The sequence below is a fragment of the Lactuca saligna genome, chromosome 5 (assembly GCF_052625555.1).
Source record: "Lactuca saligna cultivar CGN05327 chromosome 5, ASM5262555v1, whole genome shotgun sequence".
Classification (NCBI taxonomy): domain Eukaryota; kingdom Viridiplantae; phylum Streptophyta; class Magnoliopsida; order Asterales; family Asteraceae; genus Lactuca; species Lactuca saligna.
The window spans coordinates 222,408,489-222,434,517 of NC_136421.1; the positions used below are offsets into that span (position 1 = coordinate 222,408,489).

Here is a 26,029-nt window from a genome sequence, read left to right on the forward strand (position 1 = left end):
GGATTTCACTTTGTGCCCTTTTATAATTTTCTTTTTCTAATTTTATCCTTTAACAAAAAGTTTTATCGAATATAGTAACTGTTTTTTATATTATAACTATCATCGGAAAAATAAGCAAAATGACCCTATTTTTCAAAAAAAAAAAAAAAAAAAAAAAAAAAAAAAAAAAAAAAAAAAAACTATATCACAATATTTTCAGAAATAGTGCCTAGAAAGAACTAGATTTACAAAAATAGTCTAGAAATACTCCATGTATTGAGATTTACAAAGTTACAAAAGGTATTTCAAAGAAATTAAGAATTATAGAAATGGTCATACAAACAAGAAATGAAATATCCTTCTATATTTTTTCTCCTATCATCTTCTTACACATTTAAGATTATCACATTTGTCATATTTAATAAATTTAATAGATGGTCCCCATATAATAACAAGAATACATAAATAGACCATACGAAATATCTAAATTGAAATTGAAGACGTGGTCAACGCATAATATCATATCGAAAAAAACGGTCATTATATTACATAAATAACAACATTAATAATAGTCATTATGTAAATAGAAATGATCCTTGTGTAATGTCGAAGTTATAAAAACGATCCATGTGTAAAACAAAATTAAACTCATGGATCATGCATAATAGCAAAGTTATAGAAATGATATTCGGTGTGGCTTTTTGTCTAACTTACCACCATGCCATGGGGTGGTGTGTAAACCTTTCGGACATGGTCGAATTGTTGTTTTCAGTGATTACAATTTCAGTCGAGTTGTTGTTTTCAGTGATTACAATTTCAGTCGAGATATTGTTTAACTACTTTATTAATGATTAAATGAAAGACCAATTTCATCTTCAATTCAATTGCTAGTTGTTATTCTATATGAAATGCTAATATAAATCAACCAATGAGAACCTCAGGCTGATAAAACATTTGGTCAGGAACCTTCATTACTTGAAACTAAATCTTTCGTTTACATAAATTTATAACTTAGTGACTTAATGGTTTACAAAAAATAAATAAAAAAAAGTACCCAAAAACAAGCTTATTGAATATGTGTTGAGGCAACCAAAGCCTATAAAAATGCGCCAAAGTCCTACCAAAGCAAGTATCTAAAATACGTGCTCATGTGTAATATATACCGAATAATGTGCTTATATAGTTCATATGAAGTAAAACAAGTTTTTAACTAAACATAGTTTATAGATACTACAATTGTGAGGCTGGAATGACATTTTTCGGCAAGAAGATGTCCAAGAACTTGTAAAGTATCTTCAAAAGTATGCAAGGATTCACGGTTGATGAATTGACCATAATATCCCACAACTTCAAGCATATTGATGTGGTCATGGGGATGATTCCACAACTCAACTATGCTTCACTCATTTCTTTAGTGACTTTCTCAGCACAAGCTAAATTCCCTTCCTTAATGTAGGAGTTGTCATCCAGATAAAAACCATTGCAAGAAGATCTAAAAAGGTAGTCAAATCCATGTTTTTTTTTCTGAAAAGGGAAAGCAGAGAAACCGAGAAGAGGTTAAATACATTTATAGATCTGAAGCTTTATGAAACATAAAATATGGTTGCTAACGAGTGGTTGCAAATACAATAAGCATCAATAGAGCAACACCGAAGGAAAAAGAAACTACTAGAACGAAGATGAGAGTATGCTTTGAAGACAAAGGCAAACAAAGGGAGGAAGAGGGTTATATGAGAATAAAGAAATGTGTAAACTCAACGAAAAATTTATAATAATAAATTGGATGGTATTTTGGTCGTTAGACAACGGTCATATTATTGATAGTTTTAGTTTTAAATTTAAATACAAGAGCCATGATGACAAGTTTATATTCTAAGAATGATTGTTATGTAATGGTAAAAAATACCTTACAAAGAGAGCGAATGACTGAATCATAATCGACACAACAAAATTTAAGAAATTATCAAAGTGTTATGTGATATTTATTTTTCTTTTGCTATAGTTCTTTTAAATGAGGAAAAAAATAAAACGAGTGCTCATATGTAGTTAATTCAAATTGCAAATAAGTAATGGATTGATACAAGCTAAAAATAAGGAAGTTATGAAAATAAGAAGAAATAGGGTATATGTGACTTTCGCTTCAATGCTAAAATCGAAAAAACTCACTTTAACAGTAATGTTTTAAAGATAAACGGAAGATTAAACCTTGAAAAATGATCCAAATAAAATTAATGGTTTATATATGTATGTGTATATTTTATCCTTGTGATTCAACTATTTCTTATATTTTTTATATTTTAAACACTATAAAACATTTATATTTTATGGTGTAAGATAATATCCGGTTACAAGTCAAAAACTATATGGAACCTGATTGACTTATACTCTATATCTATATGCATTGTCAAATTCAAATGTGTATTGGTAAATAAACCATATTGATGAGACATTTATGTGTGTAGGCCCCACACAAACATATTTATCATATCATTAAGGTTCATTTCAATCTCTTTTTAAAAGAGCCAAATTTTCTATAAGTATGACAAAAGAACATTCAACATCATTAAATGAGACTACGATTCCATTATAACTGGGTAACATTATCAGTTTTTGATCCATCTATTTAAAAGTAAGATGATTTGACGTTTACACCACCTCCAAGGGTGAAAAGCAGCATCAAATTTTCAAGACAATATTTTTTCCATAAAGCATGTAATTGATGGGAGTCTTGAGATTGCTAATGCAAATGGACGTTCAATGTTCCGGTTATCCCCATGATTGGGTGGGGGATTTGTTCAAATTTCCAAAAGCCGGAAGCATAGTTAGTAAGAAAATCTGTTCATCCTATCATACAGTTTTGCACTTACATGTCAAATTGGTCGACAATAATGGCAACATCAAGTAAGAAGGTAATGCTAGATTTATATGGTCAAATAGAAGCACTTGTTTCAAATGCACCTACCCCAACCGAAGCTTCATTAACATTTTCCGGTTTTCTTGTGAAAATAAACAGCCTCCACATGTAATGTAATGTTTGGCATACAGAAAAACATAAACATACCCCACATGATGACAATAACGTGACAACTTTCAGTCGGCATTCTTTTTGATTTGTAAAGCTTATAGTAGGGAAGGGATCAAACATATTTATTTTATTCATTATTAATTCATACGGATTAAATAAAGAAAAAAAACAACAGTTGTTCCAACAACATCAGTAGTTCCAAGACTACACCCTACATGCTGCGGCTTATTTAACTCTCAACATACAAAATCCCAAAAAGAATTATAGCTAAGCACCCAAATGGACAAACCAGTAACCAGCCTTTTGAAGTTTGAATAATAAATAAATCAAACAACTAACAACAATCTCATTTCATTCCTTTCTTTCTTCCTTCATGCACTAAGAAACAAACAACCACCACTTTGATCTCGGTTTCATCTTCAAAATAATCAAATCACGTCTTCTTTCTTTGTTTGTTTACCGGGTTTCATCCTCAAGGTTGCGGAAACCAGCAGTAAGATCTTCATTTAGTTTCTTAAATTTCCCAATAAGAACATCCTCCCCTTCAGCCGGATCCTCAAACTTCTGAGACCTGTTTTGTTAATAATTATACATTATAAACACATTATTTTTTAGACCAACTCAATTTTAGTTTTTACTGGAGGAGAGAAGCGTATTTTTTTCACTTACACCAAGCGGTAAAATAGATCACCCAACCGATGCTTGATGAGCGTGTAAGTGATCTTCTGCCCATCCATACCAGCTCCTCGCTCCACTGACTGTTTATGTATAATAAAAACATATATCATTATTCTTTTTTTTTTTAAATTAACTAAAATCAAAATAAGAGAAGAGATGAGCCCACCTGATTGGCTAAATTGTAGAAATGGATAATGTTGCGCATCATCCAAACAGACTTGTAGAAGGGGCAGAACTTATCATATCTGTCACATCACATCACCACAATATAAACTTTCAAAACCATATTTATATAATATAATATATGTGTGTACATTGGTCAAACAAATTAGGTGGTGTTTGGTTAGTATGATGGAATCATGGACTCAAAGGTTCATTCCATTACCTTGCTTATCCCAATCCATCCTACCAAACAGACACTTGGTGCAAAAAAAAAAAAAACTAGTACTTACGGTGTGAATGCATTTTGAGCAAGATAGTCTTCCCTCAAAAGTTTTGCAGTCTCCAAAGTAATCTTATCAGTTTCAGCCAAGGCATCTTTCCCCACCAACTGAAACAACAATCACCACCACGTTATCCCTCCCCCTTACCAATATATAAATATATATAATGCCTCCACATAAATTCTCATTTAATATTTATGATTCCATATATAATAAAAAGCAACAAACCTGGACAATTTCATTCAGATCATCTTCTCTCTGAAGCACCTCACGAGCCTTTGTCCTAATGTTAATGAAATCCGAATCAAACTTCTCATAGTATGATTCTAGAGCCTGAACAACCAATCATTTTTCAGTAATCAGTACATAAAAAAAAAGTGACAGCTTAATTCATTTAATTTCAACAACTTACAGTTGAGTACTTGGAGTAGGAGATAAGCCAGTTGACAGAAGGAAAATGTTTCCTCTGAGCAAGCTTCTTATCTAGACCCCAGAAAACCTGACATTAAAAAAAACATGCAAAAACTTATGACTATGAATTCAGTGAGCAAACTAAATTTAAAAAATAAATAAATAAAAAAATACCTGAACAATACTGAGGGTAGCGGATGTAACAGGGTCGGAGAAATCTCCTCCAGGAGGTGATACAGCACCAACAATTGTAACACTACCATCACGTTCTGGTCCACCTAGACATTTTACTTTACCAGCACGTTCATAAAAGGATGCCAACCGTGCAGCCAGGTAAGCAGGGTAACCACTATCAGCAGGCATTTCAGCCTGAATAAAACAAAAATTAATTCCATCGTTTTTTAATCAAAATTAATAAATTCATTTCAGACAAGTAGTTTAAAATAAAAGCAAGCATACCAGTCGACCAGAAATTTCACGCAATGCTTCCGCCCAACGTGAGGTAGAGTCTGCCATCATACTTACATTGTATCCCATGTCTCTGAAGTATTCAGCTATGGTAATTCCTGAAAAGGTGAATTAAAAAACAAATTAAATTACCACTTACTACATCCTGAAAGACTAGGAAAAAAAAAAGGCTATACTGGAGCTGAAGTTACCTGTATAGATTGAAGCTTCACGAGCAGCCACAGGCATGTTAGAAGTGTTGGCCACAAGTGTAGTACGTTTCATCACAGATTCTTCACGCCCATCAGGCAATGTCATTGTCAATTGAGGGAAATCCATCAGGACCTGACCATTTATTTACAATATCAACAACTGAAACGAAAATTAAAAATAAAAATAACGAAAATTATATGCAGTGGGAGTGGAATGTGTACTTCTGCCATTTCATTTCCTCTTTCCCCGCAACCAACATAAACAACAGTATCCGAATTTGAGTACTGCAAGATGAGGGGTAAACAATAAGTATAATAAATAAAATATATATTGGAAATTAACTATTTAAATTTAATGTTGAAAATACCTTGGAGAGAGCTTGACTAATAACTGTTTTCCCACAGCCGAATGCACCAGGAATGGCACATGTCCCACCAAGAACCGAGGGGAAAAGGGCATCAAGAACACGCTAATACATACAATACATGATTAGATACGGATCGAAGGGCATAATGGTCAATGATGAAAAGAGAAAAAATAAACATCATTTAGTGAAGGGTACCTGCCCAGTAAGAAGAGGAGTATCAGCAGCAAGCTTTGATGCAACTGGGCGAGGTGTACGTACAGGCCAAGTCTGCAAATAAGAATTTGATAAAAATAAGATATCCATTGTCAAAACTTGATTATGTTAATCAATCATTATCTTAGGAAAAGAGATGTAAAAACCTGAAGCATGGTGAATTTCTTTTTGACACCTTGAAATTCAAGTTCCAAGACAGTGTCCTGAACAAAAAGGAAATAATTAATAATATAATAAGACAGATCATCTTTATTAAGATAAGGGGGTTTAGAGAAAAACCTTCAATGAGTATTGACCAGGTGGTGCAATATATGTCACTTTTCCCATGGCATCAGGAGGTAGACCAATGCGATGTTCCACTAAACTGTTCTCAAACACAGTCTGCATAAAGACAAGAAGATAAGTTAAAACCTTATGACAATTAATCTTATTCTGGATATAAATCAAACAAGAAAAAACTTTTAAATTTTAGAAATAATGGGGGATGTTAAGACTTACAGCATATAGATCTCCACCAGTTACAGAATCACCCTCGCCTGACATCAAAACACATATCGAAATTAATAAATATCTATCACACGAAAAAATTTAACTGCTGAAAGAGGGATAATGCAAAATCACCTATTTTTTTAGGCTGGAATTCCCAAAGTATATCCTTGTCAAGAGCTGGGACAGACACACCACGAGGAATGTAGACATCACCTGATATTCTTGCAATAGTCTTCAGAGGCCTCTGAATCATGTGTTTACAGATACAGAAAATTGCAGTTTGCAGTTAGTAACTCTCGAAAAAAAAACAATAAAGTTGAAACAAAATTAAATGGAAAGATAAAAGAAGCTTGCCAACCTGGATACCATCAAATATATTCCCTAAGATTCCAGGGCCCAACTCCACAGATAGAGGCTGAAAGTTAAAGTTAAAGTTACTGCATATATTGTTCAAATTATAACTATCTCCAAGAGAGTGGTGATCTAAAATGTGTACCTTGTGTGTCCGAAGAACAGGATCATTCACTGTAAGTCCGGCTGTTTCTTCGTACACTGAAATACAAGGAATAACTTTTCTCAATATTGTGAAACAAAAGATACAGGATAGTGTCATTAAAGGATATAAGAAACTTAAATAAATACCTTGAATTGTAGCAGAATCGCCTTCCAAACGGATAATCTCACCAATAAGGTTGTCATGTCCAACACGGACAAGTTCATACATAGCAGCCCCTGCCATTCCATCTGCAATGACCACTGGCCCTGAAACCTGCCACAAACAATCAAGCATAACTCAGTATAATTCTTGTAGATGACTAAAGCCCTAACTAATTTGTCAAATCTTGAATTCTTGATCTACCCAAACAAAATTGTTTGTTCTCTCCAAAGAATAGTATATTAATACAAAAACACATATCATATGATTAAAGGATCAGACAGCTTTGATGACTCAAGCACTTCACATCTTAATCATTGAGCACCATGGATAGCATTCAGCTAAAGTTCTTGATACTTTACAAAAACATGGTGTGAATGCCAATACATACACCTATGTTGAAAATCTAAATCAAACAAAACTGCATTTTCTAATCTAAAACTTGTGTTAAGAAATTAAAAATAAAATAAAATAAAATCTTGAGTGAGCATCTGAGTGATGCATGACTTTTCAGAAGAAATATAGTTTAATCATAAATCATCAATATGATGTGAAAGAGACACAATAAGAGGCTAAAAGAAATTTACTATTTACAAAGTTTCGGGTGCAGGGGATGTCCTTGATCCAAAACAGGTAAATGGGACAACTTGGAACAGGATTGATTTTGAGGCATATGTACCCGAAGTTGATTCTATTATCATTCGTAAACTCATTTGCATAGAGGTTTGTAAAATTTGACTGTATGAGAACTGTACATAGAGTCAGTAGTACTCATTTCATAATTATTGTCATTTTGGGTAAGCCTCTAGAGCAATTTATCTTTGGGCTACTCAAATTGACTGAAAAAGGAAATACTTTTATAGATCGAAAATTTAAACATAAATCACAATACATAAAAGACCAGGGTTCCAAATTGACATGCTAAGTGGATTAGCAAAGAATTTCAAAGCATTGGTCCTTCGCAAAGCGTGAACCACTGGATCGTTAAATCATGTCAGACCTGTACATACAATATCAAAATCTAGATGGCATCTGATTGTAATAATTTTAAGTTTGGAACAAATGAATAAGGAAAAAAAATCCAATCAAAATTCAAAATCAATGAAACGCAGTGAGTGATTGTTGATGGTAGTATCAAGATGGATCCGATCAAGATCAAAAACCGAAGAAAGTCAATCCGATTGAACGGAATGTTAATGAACCATGGAGTTGTATAGCAGGAGAAGAGTGAAAGATGTAGATCGGAAGGCTCACCTTGCGCACGTAACCACACTCGCTTTCCTTCTCGGAATCCTCAAAGGTGGTCAATCGAGCACCATAAGCAGACGGCATATTGAGATCGGGAGCTAGGGTTCGAATACGATTGGCGCTTCACAGATGCAACCAAGGGGAAGACGTGTAGGCAATGCTATGGACAAGAAGATGAATAATGGCGATGTGGTGGGGATCATATCAATATGTCTTCATCCTTGTGCTGTAAATCGGCCTTTGGAGTTTGGAGAGGTACTGATCGTATGCTACGCATTCAGATATGTACCAGATCTTTGCCCAGTAATACATCGCCACGTAGGCCACATCTCACGAGCTAACCGCTGGATCATTTGACTCTTCTTTTGGAGTAAGATGGTTACCTTTTCCGTTCCTTTTAGATCAAACATATGAACTTTCAAACATATCGAAACTATGGTCCTTTTGTTGTTATTTGACATTTTTATTTTAAGTAACCAATGAGGTAACTGTCCAAAAAAAAGGATTTGATTTCAATTTAATGCAACATTTTGTTGCAAATGGCTTCGGAACTAAATTTTGCATAATAATAATCAATTTTGGTCTATGTAAACATTTTGTTTTTGAAACTTTTATTTTACATGTCTTGTTATTGAATTTGTGTGGGATGTTTCTATTGTAGATTTAGCTGACCAAACATGATTTTTCATGCCTAACATTAATTTTTTGTTGATATGTGTTGGGTTTATTATAAGGTTTTATCCTATGAATAAGAGACATTTTCAACTATCACATAACTTACTTAATCTCAACTCTATTTTATTAGTGAAATACATTTTCAGGTATCACATACCGAAAAAAAAAAAAAAAAAAAAAAAAAAAGGGTTAGCTCCATTTTTAGTTTTGAAGACCGTCCTTCAATGTTTGATCATTTTTCAAGGATTCAAGGGTCCGTTTGACCTAATTTTTGGACAAATTCACATCTAAGAGAACGTTTCCATCGGTTGGTTCGCAATTATTTGTCTCAAAGCCTCGGGAATTGCAACTTTTGTTTGTTGTTGCAGCAGCCGCTATTTTTTGTGATCCTTCATTTCCCTTTGTTATTTGAAATATCTAATATGTTCAAAAGTCATATTAGAATGATGTTGTTAATTAACATATAACCCTAAGCGTCACACTAACAACTTGATATATATATATATAGAGAGAGAGAGAGAGGGAGAGAGAAAGAGAGAGAGAGAGAGAGAGAGAAAAGAGAGATAGAGTTCAAATGTTTCCAACAACTATTATATGCATCTAAGAACAAATCAGAATTAAGAAAAAAATAAAATCATTAATAAATCATAAAAATGTATAATAGTAATCTATGCACTTGCTTATATGGAAATTCCAAAGATATTTGATCAGTTCTCCTTAAGGCCTTGTTCCCGAGTTCCACTTAAGGAAAGAAATGGGAGGATACAGAGGGAAAGTGAGGGGTGTCGAAGGAAAATCGTGTTCCCGAGTTTCATGAATGGAAGGAAGGTGAGGGGAGGGGAAGGATTTATAGTCATATTTTCCTTCCAAATTTTCCTCCCAAATTGGGCGGATGTGGGAAGAAAGTGAGGGGAAGGAAAATTTTAAGTTTTATTTTCTTTTTCCTCCTAACTCGGGAATACAAAAACTAAAAATTTTCCTTTCATTTTCTTCGAACTTGGGAACACAGAATAACGAATATTTTACTTCACCTCCCTTTCTTTCTGTTAAAATTTTCCTTCCCTTTCCTTTAATGAATTTACATAAAAACTCAGGAACAAGACGTAAATTACGTCATTTTACATCTCAAAAACCCTACTCCATGAACCGATCACATCTGCAATGATTCTCCCTCTTTCCTATTATTTTCTCTTCTCTTTACTATCCTCCAATCAACGAGCCAACCTCACCATCGACGACAGCAACCACCGATTGTTGCCTTCCTCTAGTCCCAACTTCAATGTCTCATTCACTCCGTCGACATCCTATTCCTTGTTCAATCAACGATCGCCGCCACCTACTCCTTCCCCTTCATCGCCATCAATCACATCAACAGTAGTATCAAGCAGGTTTTTTACTACTTTTTTTTTTACAGAAATTGTGTTTTGTTTTTCTCTCTTTCCCATGATTTCATGAATTTTTCTCATGCTTTCGGTGCAATTTCTGGTGTTGTGAATGTGTTTGGTGTTTAATACAACTTGTTGAAGGGCTTTTACATTATATTTCAAGGTAAAGCTATGACAATTAGATAATGCACAAAAGGTGTTTGATAAAATGCATAAGAGATGTTTCGAGCCAAATTCTCGGTACTTGACTAATTCCATATTTAAAACATACTTTCTAGTAATTTTTACAATAGCATGCTTGTGAAATATTTGACCGGTTGTGTCTATGGTAAGGATGGAATTTCCAAGAAAATATTGCGAACAGACCCATGTCTTCTGTCATATTCTATGTATTCTATCATAATATATATATCAATATTTTGAAGAATCTATGCATTAATAAAATTGTAATTATCAGTAGGATACCATTAGTGTTTGTTTTTAACTTTTTCTCTCTTGCAATGTATAAAAAAACACAATTGGTGTTGTTTTTTAGATGAAATTAGTATATTATGATGTGATAGATAAGTATGAGGTTGAATGGATTTGTGTGTATGTTGTCAGAATTTATTTGTATAAATTCATTCTTTCAAAATGTTTGTATTCTAGCATAACGTATTTTATGTATTCTGCCAAAATTTATAAAATAAATCTTATCAATAAAATTATTTTAGAATGGATTAGTGTTTTTGTTAGATTTTAATGTTTTTTTTTCTTTTTAGGTTTTGAAGAGTTTGTCATTCATGTGGAAAAGAAAGAAAATATGGAGAACAAGAGTATCTTATAGTAGAATGTATTCTGCTAGAATGTATAAAATGAATCTTAGCAATATTATTCTTTCAGGATGAATTAGTGTTTTTTGTTGGGTTTTGAAATTTTCGTTACATTTGTGATAAGAATAGCTTGAAGACTTTATAAGAATGACGTGAAAAATGAATCAAAGATTGATCATACTTACAGTTTAAGAATGTTGTTGTTTTTTAAGAATTACATTTGTTATTCTTTCAGAATGTTATTATTATTCAAGAATGTTCTTTTTGTATCACAACCATAAAATATAATTATTTGATATACTATTTGTTCAAGAATCGGTTTTGTATATTGTTTCATAATGTATTTATTCATGTTTTCTTCTTATTTATGTATTCTTAAAAGATGTCATAAAATGTTATTCTAACAGAATTTCATTCTAACAAAATCGCATTCTGACAGAATAAAATAAGTTATAATCGGTTATGATTATAAATTAAATTAGAATTGAAATTGAATAATTAAAAAAAAATTAGAATTATCCTTTCAAATTCGAAAATTTCTTTTTTTAAATATAGTTAATTGTCTAAAATACCATTTAAATTAAATTTGAGTGATATTATGGTACATGATATTTCATTGTAATGTCATAGACCCTCAAAACAATAGTCATTCATTATTTCATCTATTGTTTCAGAATTCTCGTTACATGCACACAATAGTTACCTAAAACACAATAATCTAACAAGATATATATATATATATATATATATATATATATATATATATATATATATATATATATATATATATATATAAGCACAAAAAGCTTGCATCATGAACTTTTTGGGATTAAGATTTTTGTCGCAGTTCTTTGATCATTTTGACACTATTGGCCCTTGCAGTCAAAACTTTTACATTTTAGCAAAAAAAAAAAAGCATTAGGTTTTTACCACAATTTTTTAGCCACTTTGATATTTTTGGTCTTTGTAGTCAAAACTTTTACATTTGACATAAAATACATAAAAAACATTTAGGTTTTTGCCATAATTCTTTAGGCAGTTTGTCACTTTTGGTCCTTCCAGTCAAAACTTTTACATTTTGGCATAATAAACACAAAAAAGGTCTTCAGGTGCTGCCCGAGCTTTCCTTTTGGTTTTAATAAAAATAAATAAATTAATAAATACTCATAAACTCTTATAATAAATTGGGAAAATATTTATTTCATGAAAATAATTATTTTACAATACAAGTAACACTTTATTTCATAAGGTATGAATTAATAAGTCATGCACAACCTTTTGGACTAGTTGTATCTTTTTGTCTTTTACATAAGACAAAGTTTATATTTTATAAACTTTGAGTTTATAAAATTTAAACAATTTGTCTTCTTTTTGGCTCCATGGTCGTAAGTTCTAGGAGAACCAAAGGCATGGCTCATGCATTTGTTTAATGTAAAGAAATCAACCTAAGAAGCATGGCAAGACACATTCATGACATAGGGACATGGTTGATTAATGTGTTAAGACCCAATGAGTATTAACTTAACTTTATGCATATAGATTTGGCGCTTGCATTTGGTCTTTCACTCTTATATGCCGAAATTGCTCTCTCTTACTCTCTCTTATTCTTTCAAGCAAAGGGCTTAATATTTAGTTACTTATTTTTCAATCTCTTGGATCAAATACTTGTGTATTTCTTTCCAAGATTAAGAAATTACAAAGAACTAGTATTCTCATCAAGTTGGTGCATGTTGGTGTTGTTAATCAAACTAATAGACGCGCAAGGAAACCGACAAATAACATTGAGAATTATATGTCGATTAGTTGTGAATAATAGATCCAATTATTATTATTATATTACCGAGTTTTGTCAAGAAACCAGATTTATCCTTCTCGATTAGATCCGATTATAAGAAAGGCAGAAGAAGACTGTCCTGTTATTGGACGAATTAAACACAAGACAGAAAAGTAAAACCGACCTGTTGATTGCTGACTTGATCTTGAAGCAATTGCACGGATCAGATTCCTGTCCTTAAAGGTTTTTACTTCGCTTGTATTGGCTGTAAGCAACAGAGTAAAACCCCAGGATTTAATGCAGCTAGATCGATATTCCAACAGCACTAGAAATCGACAAACACAAAGCGACTACTCGGAAACTAGAAGAAAAAACCGCAGAGAGAGGGAGAGCTTTCAAATTTTCGTGAGAGACTATATGGCTCCTTGGGAGCTGTATTTATAGGTATCATAACCCTAGAAGGCATCAAACGGGCCCCCATAGACTAGCCCCAGAAACCCTAGGGCGACAGCTTGCTCTCCAAGCAAGTTGTTTCCTAATCCTTCTAGAATACCCTGACTTGGCCTCCACGAAGTCAACGGCGGTCAACCATTTGACCGGATCGGTCAAACCGGCTTGACCCGAACTCTTCAAAAATAAAAGCTACTCAGCTCCCAGCGACCGTAACCCTAGAAGGCATCAAACGGGCCCCCATAGGCCGACCCCAGAAACCCTAGGGCGACAGCTTGCTCTCCAAGCAAGTTGTTTCCTGATCCTTCTAGAATACCCTGACTTGGCCTCCACGAAGTCAACGACGGTCAACAATAAATTGTTTGACAATATCCCAGAATCCTCAAAACATAATCTTTAGCTGGTGTGTACAATCATGTCGACACCTTCTTAGGATCCTAAGAGGTACCTGAAACACATTTCACACAACACTGTAAGCACGAAGCTTAGTGAGTTCCCCAAAATACCACACACAAATAATTAGCCTCTCATGGCTATACTCGATAAATTCCCTCCGGTCATGTGTCAGTGAAGACCCTTTGGTCTCACAGCTTGGGTTGGACCCTCCAATATGGTATCTCAATGAAGACCCTCCGGTCTCACAACTCGGTTTGGACCCTCCGGTCCTAACTTAATAAGGCACAAATTAATATACAACATAAACCACAAAGACAAAATGCATAATATATCACACAACTCAATATAAGCACATAATATCCTTCGGTCAATAACTCAGATAAGACCCTCCAGTCATACAATATTACAAATCAGGTAAGTATAATGAGAATACTCACCACATAAGTAAAGCAAGTAGGTCTCGTACTCAACGATTGGTCTAGACTCCGCCTACATATCATAATCATCTCTAATAAACAATTTATAACATCTCCAAATACGTTAAGCTAACTCATTTACTAATTCTCGGAAAGGGTGAAAGATCATTTTACCCCTCCATGACCTCTAAAATCCACAACTTGACCAAACCCGACAAAGTCAACAGAAGTCAACAATCCATGTTGACCCAACTCGTCGAGTGCATCTATGCGACTCATCGAGTTCCTCCTGTTCTTAGAAAAATCAGGAAAAATCCAACTCAACTCGCTGAGTTGTCTCACCAACTCGTCAAGTTTTCACATTGTCCAGAATAATTGAGGAAAACCCTAACCAACTCGTCAAGTTGGCCAACAAACTCGTCGAGTCCCTTCAGCTCAAACACTCATCCAGACGCTTTTAAGTGAGACTAATGCCCCAAAATCTAGATTAGGGCCTAAAATCCCTCGTTTCGGGAGTTCAAGGCGTGTGGGGCGCTAGAGTTTTCAAGGGTCAAGGACCCCATTGTCAGTTGATGCTGGGTGGCGGATATCGAAAACGCCCAACGCATAAGTTCTTGCCCGAATGCGAAAAAGGTTGGATTTTCTTCTTGCATGCTGAGAGACAGGGCCCATTATTAGTGGGGCGAGGTTACTAGCCAGGTAAGAGCAGCTGGGTGGCTGAGATGATGTGGGCTGAGTTTGTTAGATGGTTTGATCTGGAGTTTGCACCATCGATTGAGGTGCAACGGCTTGTGAGGGAGTTTCATGTCCTTCAGCAGACCACCAAGGTTGTGGCATAAGATCACACCAAGTTCCGAGAATGAGCTTTTTTGATCCCACAGTGCGCTACTGATGAGGACATGCAGAGGACGAGATATCATTCCATGCCGAGGGATGATATCCGAGAGTTTGTGAGCTTTACAGGGTGCCAAATCCCGAACGAGATGGTAGAAAAGGTACGTAAGCGGGAGATGGAGTTAGACTTCCGCACCAAGAGGAAGCCTGAGCAGGCACAGACGGTAGTAGGTCAGGCTAAAAATCCTAAGACCTCGGATTCATCTAGTAGGGGCCAGCAGGGTCGGGGCCGATGCGCCAAGTGCAGTAAGCCGCACAATGTACTTTGTCAGGTGACAGGATCGAGATACTATACATGTGGCCAGCAGGGCCACTTGAGCAGGGATTGCCCCAAGAAGGGCTTGATTTGTTTTAACTGCAACCAGACCGGCCATAAGCGGGCCGAATGTCCGAGGTTGCAGGCAGGGAGAGGAACAGTGGCGGCGCCTGTGCCCACCACGTTGAGGATTACCGATGGCCGCCCTGCCAAGGCGTATGTTCCAATGGTGAAGACCCACGCATCTCAGTTGACCACCAAGGAGGCTCGGGCAGCGCCAGACGTTGTGGCTGGTATGTATCTACTATTCTTCACTCTTTATGATCTGTACGATTTATGTGTATGTTATACTTGTTTAGGGACCTTTTCAGTCAATTGTATGTCGGCGCATGTTTTGTTTGATTTGGGTGCTACCCGATCGTTCGTATCTCTTGTGCTTAGCAAGAAGTTCTGGGACGTGCCTAGAACTATGGATTCCTCACTCGATATAGAGATTCCATATGACCACACCGTTAGTGTTGCGAGGGTGTATCAGGACTGTGTCCTGAACGTGCTTAGTGAGAGGTTTCGTGTCAACCTAGTCCCGATACCGTTGTGAGGGTTGAAAGTTATTATCAGGATGGATTAGTTGGGGGCCAACGGAGCCATAATCGACTATGAGCATCAGTTGGTGAGGGTTCGAACCCCAAGTGGGGGAGAACTGGTTATACATGGTGAGAGGGCCTTGCAGGGACCGACCCTTTGTTCGACTGTTAGGGCTAGAAGGTTTTTCCAGCAGGGTTGCACGGGGTTTCTGGATTATATCTCGGATAGGAGGTTAGAGACCGTGACGTATGTGGACAGTGTGTCAATTGTACAGGATTTTCAGGATGTCTTCCCCGAAGAGTTACCAGGAGTGCCCCTGGAGAGGCAGGTGAAGTTTCGCATCGACTTGGTGTCAGGTGTCGCTTTGATAGAAAAGGCGCCATACCGGGTGGCACCACCGAAAATGCAAGAGTTATCTACGCAGCTTCATGAGCTTCTAGACCGAGGGTTCGTTTTTCCAAGCAGTTCCCGTGGGGTGCACTGATCCTTATGTGAGAAAGAAGGATGGATCCCATAGGATGTGCATCGATTATAAGGAGCTGAACAAACTAATAGTGAAGATCCGTTATCCTTTGTCGAGGATCGATGATTTGTTTGATCAGTTGCAGGGTGCATCTTGGTTTTCCAAGATTGATCTTCGGTCAGGGTATCATCAGATAAGGATTCGGGATGAGGATATACCGAAAACGGCTTTCAGGACTCAGTATGGGCACTATGAGTTTGTGGTGATGCCGTTTGGGCTCACTAATGCCCCAACATCGTTCATGGATCTCATGAGCAGGGTGTATAGACCGATGTTGGATCAGTCGGTGATTTTATTTATTGATGACATCCTGGTCTATTCTAAGACCAGGGAGCAGCATGAGCAGCATTTGAGGGAAGTACTGGAAACCCTGAGGGCGGATAAACTTTAATGTAAAGTTCTCCAAATGTGATTTCTGGCTACGAGAAGTACAATTTGTAGAGCATGTTATCAATCAGGAGGGTATTTCAGTTGATCCGGCCAAGGTTGAGGTTGTAATGCGGTGGGAAGTACCGAAGAATACATCAGAGATTCGTAGCTTATTGGGTTTAGCGGGCTATTACCGAAGATTTATCCAAGATTTCTCCAAGATTTTTGTACCATTGACCCGCTTGACCAAGAAGAATGTGACCTTTTGGTGGGGTACGGACCAGCAAATGGCTTTTGAGACCCTGAGACGGAAGTTATGCGAGGCTCCAATTCTAGTACTACCTGAAGGGTTAGATGATTTAGTAGTGCACTGTGACACATCGATTTTAGGGTTAGGTGAGATGCTGACGCAGAGAGGGCACGTGATTGCTTACGCCTCGAGGCAGTTGAAGCCTCACGATGTTGATGCAGGCGGTTCACCATTTATATTAATCACAAGAGTTTAAAGTATTTGATGGATCAGCAGAACCTCAACATGCGGCAGAGAAGGTGGTTGGACGTGCTAAAGAGCTATGATTGTGAGATCATATACCATCCAGGGAAGGCCAACGTGGTTGCTGATGCATTGAGCGCAATACGGTGTGGTCCCCGATTAGGGACACATGTATGAGGATGATGGTGATTTCTCCATTGTTGGATATGATCAAAGAGGCTCATATTGAGGGAGTGAAGAAAGAGAATAGGAAGATAGAGAAAATCCAGGGACAATATCCTTTGTTTGTTAAGGACGGTCGAGGCCTTTTACGCAATGTGGCCGGATGTGGGTACCGGTGACAGGGGGAGTGAGGCAGAGGATATTAGAGGAGGCACATAAATCCAAGTTCTCGATACATCCATGGGCTACAAAAATGTATAGAGACTTGAGACTGAGTAATTGGTGGCCCTGCATGAAGCGGGAGATCGTCTGGTTCATGGAGCGATGCTTGACTTGCAGGAAGATCAAGGTTGACCATCAACGACCTCATGGCAAGGTACAACCACTACCCATTCCCATATGGAAGTGGGAAGAGATCACTATGTACTTCATCATGAAGTTACCGAGGACGGCTAAGGGCGTGGACGTCATTTGGGTGATCGTGAATAGACTGACAAAGAGTGTCCACTTCATTCCGAATATATATATATATATATATATATATATATATATATATATGTGTGTGTGTGTGTGTGTGTGTTTATAAATTATTGAGGCCAAACAAATGGTCATGCACTTAAGAAGCAAAGAAAATATGTTGATGCAACAAACGTGAACAACAAAACTCGTGTAAGTTCACAAAGAAAAGACACATAATTATAATCCATGTCATGCGCCTTGCTAAGGTAGAGTAGTAACGATCATGGACCAACACTATCAATTTTCTAGTATTCACTAAATTTAATATTTATTTCTGTTTTTTAAACAATGTCATGGACTACCATATTATTTATTCTAATAAATGAATGTTTTTTTTGTCACTTGTTACATTCTCATTCAATTTGTCAAATATCATTTGTGGTTATTTTGAATTAATTTTATTCTACATATCATTTTATGGTTTTTTTTATTTTATTAAATTCCACATAATATTTAAATGCTATAATAAATGCATATTAATTTCCTTAATGAACTTTCATTTTAATTTCAAATTTACTAACTTAAAGGTCCATTAATTTTATTTATTTATTTATCTAAATTATTTGTTTAAATTTAGAGAAAAAAATTTAATTTTTATAATTTAATATTTTTTTCTTATTTTTTTTATAAATTCAAACTTCTCAAATATATAAAATTTTATATTTAGTTTTTTCTTTTAAATAAACTATTTTAAATAAACTATGTAATATATGAATCTCATATGTAATGTATAATATTTTCAGGGAGTTTACATACTATTTATAAAAGTTTGGGACAATTGTTCTACTATCATCCTTTTTAAGAATCATACTTTTTGAGAACTGCGCTACCAAGTACCACCAACATTTCTATATATTTTAAAAAAAAATATTAGTTGTTTAGTCTAAAGACGTTCTACTTTTGGTCTTGATCGGATATATTTAGAATATCAATATCCTTTCTAAATATATATACAATTATGTAAATTTGTTTATCTAGCTTTTGTTCATGCTATATGTGTTATATCTTTTTGCTTGTCCCTTAAACAAATATAAAATAACTCAAATGAATAAGTTGTGCACTTTCTACTAACTTTTAATATATATATATATATATATATATATATATATATATATATATATATATATATATATATATATATATATATATATATATATGAAATGGAAAAATTGAATTACAAAGTCATATATCGATAAAAATTTTAGAATTTCCAGAGAAGTTTGAAAATCTAAAACAGATACAAGCTTTTTTAGGATTGGTTAATTATGCGCGAAACTTTATTCCTAATCTTTCAAAGTTAGTGAGACCATTATATAGTAAAACAAAAAAAAATGGATAAAGACATTTTAACCAAGAAGACATTAAATTAGTTAAAGTAATTAAAGAAGCAGTTAAAAATATTAAATCATTAGAATTACCATTAGTTACTGATTACATAATAATAGAAGTTGATGGATGCAAAGAAGGATGGGGAGCCGTTCTCCTTTGTAAATCCGATAAATATAGCCCAAAAGATACAGAAAAATATGCTCATATGCTAGTGGAAGCTTTAATAAGACAAGAATGAATTGGACTTCTATAGACTACGAAATACAAGCTTTAATAAATGCTTTAGAAAAATTTAAAATATTTTTACATAAAGAATTTACAGTTAGAACAGATTGTGAAGCTATAGTTCGTTTTATTAAAAATGATCAAAGTAAGAAAATAAATAGGACATGATAGATTAATTTACAAATATACAATACAAGGAAGTGGATATAAGATATATTTTGAGCACATAAAAGGAGAAAATAATGGAATAGCTGATATGCTATCCCGAAATATTAATAAATTATTTTCTGCAGATGGATAGTCGAAACAAAGGAAAGAGCAAATTAATACAGCCTACACAGCAAAAAAGGAGTTCCTCTTCCATGAGTATTAGAAGAAGATAGAAACACAACATCAATGGAAAAATTATTGGATTCAGCAATAAAAACAGAATATCTACATAAACCCACACAACAAAACTCGATTCCTTATATGGAAATAGCGAGTATTACACATAATAATAACCTTTTGCAAGGATCTAGACCACAATCTCAAAACATTCAACATGCACATTATTGGACAGAACCTTCAAAAAATACACAATATACACAGAACAAAGAAGCCGTTATAGCATTTGGTAACTGCACTTTACCAATTTGCTTCGATGAACGTAAAAAGTTTAGGCCCATGATCGGGGTATCTTGACAGAAGACCAACAATGTTTGCTAGACAACTTATGGCATATTCAGACAGTTCCACAAGCTTCATCATTTAAAGTTCAAATTCTCAATGCTTTAAGTTTTTACTTTCATAAACAATCACCATTGACTCCTGAAAAACAAATAAAGAAATTTACACATTATGTTGTCATCAGGGGCACTAAAGTTGGGATTTTTAATAATTGGGCAACAATCATAAAATATATACAGTGTCAAAATCCCCTTTACAAGGGATGTTATAGCTTCCAAGAAGCTATGAATATTGCTCGAGAACATTTTGGGTTAAACAGTTTTTTCATAGAACCTGAACAGGTGAAAACTTTTTCAGAAATAGCAAGAACTAGTCCAGAGCAAATGATCAAGGCTTAAGAAAAAATTATTGTAAAGTTACGACAACAACTTATCCAATCTGGAAAAGATACACAATATATACAAAGCCAGATTGAAAACAATATTTTGAAACAAAAAATAAAAATTCTTGAAGCAAAAAATGTACAACTTATACAAAGAAATGAGAAAAAAAAGACGAGAAATTAAAAACAACAATATACATAAATTATGAATGCTTTAAAGGTTGCATTTTAGATCTCCCTTGGAGACAAACGTTGAGACCAGTACTTGATCAGTTCAAAGAATTTGAGCAAATGGTGTCTCAAAAAATTTGTATAGAATTTCCAGTAATTCTATATGATTTACAGCAGAAGATTGTACAGATTGCTTTTCAAGAAATCAATTATAAAGGAGTTACAGTAATCCAAAGATTGAATGATGAAGGAGAAGATACTCTCATACTCCTGTTACAGATAAACCTAAAGACTACAGATATGTCAGAAGAACAGATAATTAATTTTTATCACAATGGAATGATAGATTACTTAGAATTCTGCCTCAATAGCAGCATAGAAAGTCTTCTTAATAAATTAGGAGAAAATTTTATTTTAACAGCCGGAAACATCGCCTCTCACAACATCAGTCCAATTATTGGGTGCAAAATTTTTCCTTCTTTTCCAGCAGCAGATGAACATACATACAGACCTGCTAGAAAAAGGATCTTCATCACCCAAAGAACAGTACAACATGGATATCTTAAAAAGTTATCATGCAAACAAGAAATAGATTTTGGGACTCTACAGAATCTTTCAAACGAAGATATATGCATAGCTCTAAAAACACCTTTACTACCTGCAAGCTTTCGTTGGGAAAATTATAAACGCCTAGCAGAAGGACACTACTTACAAATTTGGTCTCATCAAAACTAGCATATGCTCTTGCCATTCAGCGGCGAAGGAGATACACTATTGAGACTAGAAGATATCATGAACAGTGAAGAACAGATTGACACAGAACCAGGATCACCGGTTTCTATTGATAGTAATCATCGGGATTTTTAGCAAATGATGTTTTTCCAACAAAGGATACAAAGTGATAAGTTTAAACAAATTTAGGGGCCATTTGTAATAATGATAAGACATAACAAGTTCAAGGGCCATTTATGAAATTATAGTTGTGGTAGATAATTATTATTTCCAACTTTTTACAAAATGTGCCTTTACTTTATTTGGTGTGTAGTCTTTTCCTACTTTATGTAATGTCATGTTTTGTCTGTCGATATTTTAAGTGTAAATATTACGCTACCATTTCCTATATAAAGGATTGTAAACGATTGTAAAAATCATCGAATATTCATAGGAATAAAAAATTCTATTGTTATTTCCCTCATGTTTCTCTAAACACTCTCTTTCCGATTCTCTTAGCTTATCTCTTAAGTTCCTAGTTCTTTCAAGCACTTCATATTATATCCCTTATAAATAAATAAATAAATAAAAAAAGAAGTTGCTGCTGCACATTGTTTCCCTTCTCATAGTCTTCCTTGTAAGTTTACTCTTCTTGATTTTAATTTTTGTTCACATTACATTGTTTCCCTTCTCATAGTCTTCCTTGTAAGTTTACTCTTCTTGATTTTAATTTTTGTTTACATTATTTTTATGGTTTAACGGTAAACCCGGAAAAAACCACCATACCCTCTTATCAATGTGAAACCCTCGTTCACAACCATTCTACAAATCAAACATACGCTAAAACAAATTTCATCAAATAATATGACTTTTAAAAGAGAGCTACTAAATTAAAGTTGGATATTTCATATTTCGCCAAGACAAATAGATCAAATAACTATCATTAAGCCAGCGTCATGATGTTTAAAATCATTGTAGCTCTACCAATTATACTTAAAAGTGTAAGAAGACTCGATACGAAAAGTTGATTACAGAAAGAAAATAACCAAGGTTTATTAAACGTACCAATAGAAGAGCATAATATACTTCTAGATAGAATATTAACATTAGTTTTTAAAAAAAATTGAAGTATATTCTTACTAAAAAGTGAAATCTTGTACTGAATTATGACAAAGATTAAAGTACTTTCTAGAACTACTAGTTTTGTGTTAATAATTTCAACATTTCAGACAATCAAACAACCGAACAAGCAACTTCTTCATTCCATACTGCTAATGCTACGTTCTAGTGTAACACCCCTCATAAAATATCATCAGAAAACAGCATACATAGACCTTAAGATCAATAATTTAACACCCCTCGTAAACTATCAAGGGCTTGAGTTCAATAATTTATCAAAACTAACCAAATACCAATATATATTTTTTTTCTCATAAAAATACACACGAACATTGCATATCTCCATGTCAGTAGATCCCTGGTATGATCCTATATGGAACCTTGTTGCAATACGTCTTCCAATACTTACCATACCTGCATCCAACCCAAATCAAATCCAAAATCAAAATCAAAATCATTACTTCTATTATTTTATTTTCTCAAAAGAAAACATTTCAATCAAACAAAACACGAATGGGAAGGATGCTTACTTTGAACGACATCTATCATCGTCTCTTTTGGCTCGATCAAACAACAAGATGGTCAAGAACACGAAATAGAAGTATGGAAGAAACTGCAAAAACAAAATTAAATAATTCAAGATTCCTTTCTTTAGACTACTACAAGTCTATAACAACACCAATAAAGATCATATTCAAGTAATCAAATTACATTATCGAAAAGGGCCGGAACTGTCCAGAAAAACGCTGCCATAATTTCAGGTACATAGTGGAAATGACGAGATAGACCCCACCTGCAACAACATCAAAAAACATCATCATCTCATGGGAATCGGAATCAAAATCAGAATCGGAATCGGAATGGTGATCTAGTTTGTGACAATTAGCCACTGCCAACTCACCACCCTGAAGTCAGCAGAAGGCTGGTCTTAGTCTCCCCCTTGGTTGTAGTGTATGATGCAACTATCTGTAATAATACCGAATATATCTTACTATTAATATATCAAAAATTAATAATAATAATTTAATTTCACTACAGAAAAGTTGACAGTTTGAACAAGTTACCTTGCTTGGAGCTTTCCCCCAAACCAAGCTCTTGCCATTTGTTCTACGAAATTCTTGCCTTTGTCTATCACAGTCATAATTTATGTATATGCACAAAATTCCTGCTATTAGGATGGAAATCGCCAGCTGTTTGTATTGTATCAACACAGAAACAATTTAAAAAATGATGTATACATGAAAATAAACTGTTCAAAATATTAATTTACATTAGACAAAAAATTAAAAAAAGAACCTGAGCTCCAAGATTAACAGGATGATTGACAAGGTACATGCCAGGGGAAGTATATATAGAAGGAACCCAAACCAAGCATCCCCAACAGATATAAAATCCAGCTACCAAAAAGAATCAATAAAAAATATATATATATACATTTCAGAATATATATATATATATATATATATATATATATATATATATATATATATATATATATCATACAACTCGTGTACAAAAATAATAGCAATATATTTACCTCGATCGTGTGCAATATCCATTGTGTTCCAGTACCCTGCTTCCCACCAAAAGAACTTTGTAATGTAAACCAACATTAACAATGTGCTTACAGCCATAGAATCTGCCACTTTCCCATCTCTTTCATACTGAATAAAAATAGATTGCAAATTTATCAATCAATGATTCTATTGCTTCAAATCATGCATGGATAAATAGTAAATTAATTAATGGTTTTCAACTGCATACCTGTTTTATGCAGTAGGTTACAGCTAGAACAGCCCAAGACATCATCCCGAATCTACAGTTGGTGAAAACTTTGATATCAAAATTCTTTCCAATTCGAGGATAAAGCTCCATGCCCTATTAAACCCCATCAAGCATAACATATACTCAGAACAACATTTCTTGATATTCATTCATGTAAACAGAAACAAATTCACAGAAACTCACCCAATAGAAATCGAATATTATGTTTCCTGATGAACCAGAATCAGTGGAAGAAGGTGCTACATGACCCTGTAAACCAAAGCTACAAGTGTCAGAAGAATAAATATAGTATATGATTGATGATATGTGACATCATGTATCATGCTCACCTTTATGTATAAGAATATACAAAAGACAAAGCTTCCGAAAATGAGGGCGGAGTATATTTCTCCCAAATGATCATAAACAACTGTCGGATTAAATATCCCAAACCTGAAAATACAAAAAGAATAGGTAGTTGTAGGTCAAAGATGCAACCTCAACTTATGTAAGAAGAAAAAAAAAAACGATTATTGTAACATTTTAAGCTTACCACCAAAGGCTAATGTATGTAATCAGTGTCACCACATACGCTGCCACACCATTAGCCTGAAACACAAAAAATATATATATATTCTTGAAACATTCTTAAAATCTATTTAATGTTATAGTGTGAAATTGTCGATGTTGTTGATTTGGTACCTTATAGATTGGCCTATTGCCTGTAGGCGATATTGGGCCTTCAACTGTTTTCCCGGGTAACCATAGCTGGAGGGCTGCTTCAAAGAGGCCATAACAAGCAATGATCTTCCATGCGATAGCAGTAGGTTTAGGCCATATGTTCACAAACCCTTCAAATCCATGCTCCATGAGATAATTGAATGTGTGTAGTAAAGAACCATCTAGATGTACCATTGTATACCATCTGTAAAAAGTAATCAAGTTTAGTTAAATCCATCGATGTCTTCTTTTATGTTTTCATTGTTATCAATAACTAGCTAAGTTATAATGTCAGGTTAATTTACAGGCGACAACTCATTATTCATTACTCTATGATAGTTAAGAAAACACTGACAACAAGCTACTGTATCTTTTTTATTTTGAAAATCAGTTTTTGATGTGTAAGTGATTGAGAAGTATGATGAATGTGAACTTTAAAACTAAGAGAATCGATTATGCATGCTCTCGTAAGGCCATGGAAGCACAGAGATCTACAAGACAAGATCCAGATTCATCAAAAATCGTCGGCTTCAAATATTCTCAATTTACAATACAATTATACAATTATCGTTTTGAATTAAAATCTATATGGATAAAGATCGAATCAAGGAGCAGAAACAAAGTTAAAATTTTTACGAAAAAAGAAACAGAAAGAGTAAGTATAAAGATCTGATTTCATGTTGGTTGTAAAGAAGTTAAAAGATGTGAAAGAAGAAAGATAGGTGAGAACTTACAGGAGGATGACGAAAGGAGGGCAAGTGGAGAGAAGAGTGATGACTGAGAAGTAAGTTAGAATCGGAGAATGAACCATCTCCTTCTTCTTCGCGGAGTCTGCATCTGTTGCACCCATTTTCTTCACCAGATGCAGAGTACGATGGGGGAAAGAGGAGAGTGACAAGATGTTTGTGTTTAGTGAGAGAGAGAGAATGCGAAGACGCGAAGACTTGATATGCTTCGTGGTCGTGGAACGACTTCCACCAAATCAGGTGGGCATAAAAATAAAAATAAAAGTGTAGGGTACAATTAGACAGCGGTGATAATTTCACCAAATCATCCTATGTA

At 34.4% G+C, this 26,029-nt stretch overlaps 2 protein-coding genes across 2 annotated transcripts; both read right to left on the bottom strand.

Annotated features, from left to right (window-relative positions):
- Window positions 1–3,113: 3,113 nt before the first annotated feature.
- LOC145045176 (V-type proton ATPase catalytic subunit A-like) lies at window positions 3,114–8,415 on the bottom strand. The gene is made up of 20 exons (XM_078993520.1): window positions 8,175–8,415; window positions 6,908–7,034; window positions 6,762–6,817; window positions 6,624–6,680; window positions 6,398–6,509; window positions 6,275–6,312; window positions 6,056–6,157; window positions 5,923–5,979; window positions 5,759–5,830; window positions 5,564–5,665; window positions 5,418–5,480; window positions 5,196–5,328; window positions 4,996–5,102; window positions 4,711–4,905; window positions 4,538–4,624; window positions 4,354–4,458; window positions 4,135–4,232; window positions 3,849–3,927; window positions 3,674–3,762; window positions 3,114–3,575 (listed from the first exon to the last, which is right to left on the bottom strand). Exons 1-20 carry the CDS (start codon window positions 8,250–8,252, stop codon window positions 3,461–3,463), a joined length of 1,872 nt encoding a protein of 623 aa, XP_078849646.1. The 5' UTR covers window positions 8,253–8,415; the 3' UTR covers window positions 3,114–3,460.
- A 14,182-nt stretch (window positions 8,416–22,597) lies between these two features.
- DWF5 (Ergosterol biosynthesis ERG4/ERG24 family) lies at window positions 22,598–25,944 on the bottom strand. Its single transcript, XM_078993522.1, has 13 exons — window positions 25,702–25,944; window positions 24,950–25,172; window positions 24,801–24,856; window positions 24,598–24,700; window positions 24,452–24,517; window positions 24,248–24,361; window positions 24,021–24,147; window positions 23,780–23,880; window positions 23,548–23,673; window positions 23,385–23,449; window positions 23,195–23,276; window positions 23,014–23,096; window positions 22,598–22,897 (listed from the first exon to the last, which is right to left on the bottom strand). The coding sequence occupies exons 1-13, from the start codon at window positions 25,815–25,817 to the stop codon at window positions 22,831–22,833; spliced, it is 1,329 nt and encodes a 442-aa protein (XP_078849648.1). The 5' UTR covers window positions 25,818–25,944; the 3' UTR covers window positions 22,598–22,830.
- Window positions 25,945–26,029: the final 85 nt, after the last annotated feature.

Excerpts from the sequence above, each read along its gene's own strand:
- DWF5 (XM_078993522.1), bottom strand. The coding sequence starts at position 25,817 with ATGGGTGCAACAGATGCAGACTCCGCGAAGAAGAAGGAGATGGTTCAT. Across the intron at positions 24,518-24,597 it reads GTATATTCTTATACATAAAG|GGTCATGTAGCACCTTCTTC; the intron begins GTGAGCATGATA and ends TTTGGTTTACAG. Across the intron at positions 23,277-23,384 it reads CTTCTGCTGACTTCAGGGTG|GTGGGGTCTATCTCGTCATT; the intron begins GTGAGTTGGCAG and ends ATGTTGTTGCAG.
- LOC145045176 (XM_078993520.1), bottom strand. The coding sequence starts at position 8,252 with ATGCCGTCTGCTTATGGTGCTCGATTGACCACCTTTGAGGATTCCGAG. Across the intron at positions 6,158-6,274 it reads CTGGTGGAGATCTATATGCT|ACTGTGTTTGAGAACAGTTT; the intron begins GTAAGTCTTAAC and ends GTCTTTATGCAG. Across the intron at positions 5,481-5,563 it reads TTAGTCAAGCTCTCTCCAAG|TACTCAAATTCGGATACTGT; the intron begins GTATTTTCAACA and ends CTCATCTTGCAG.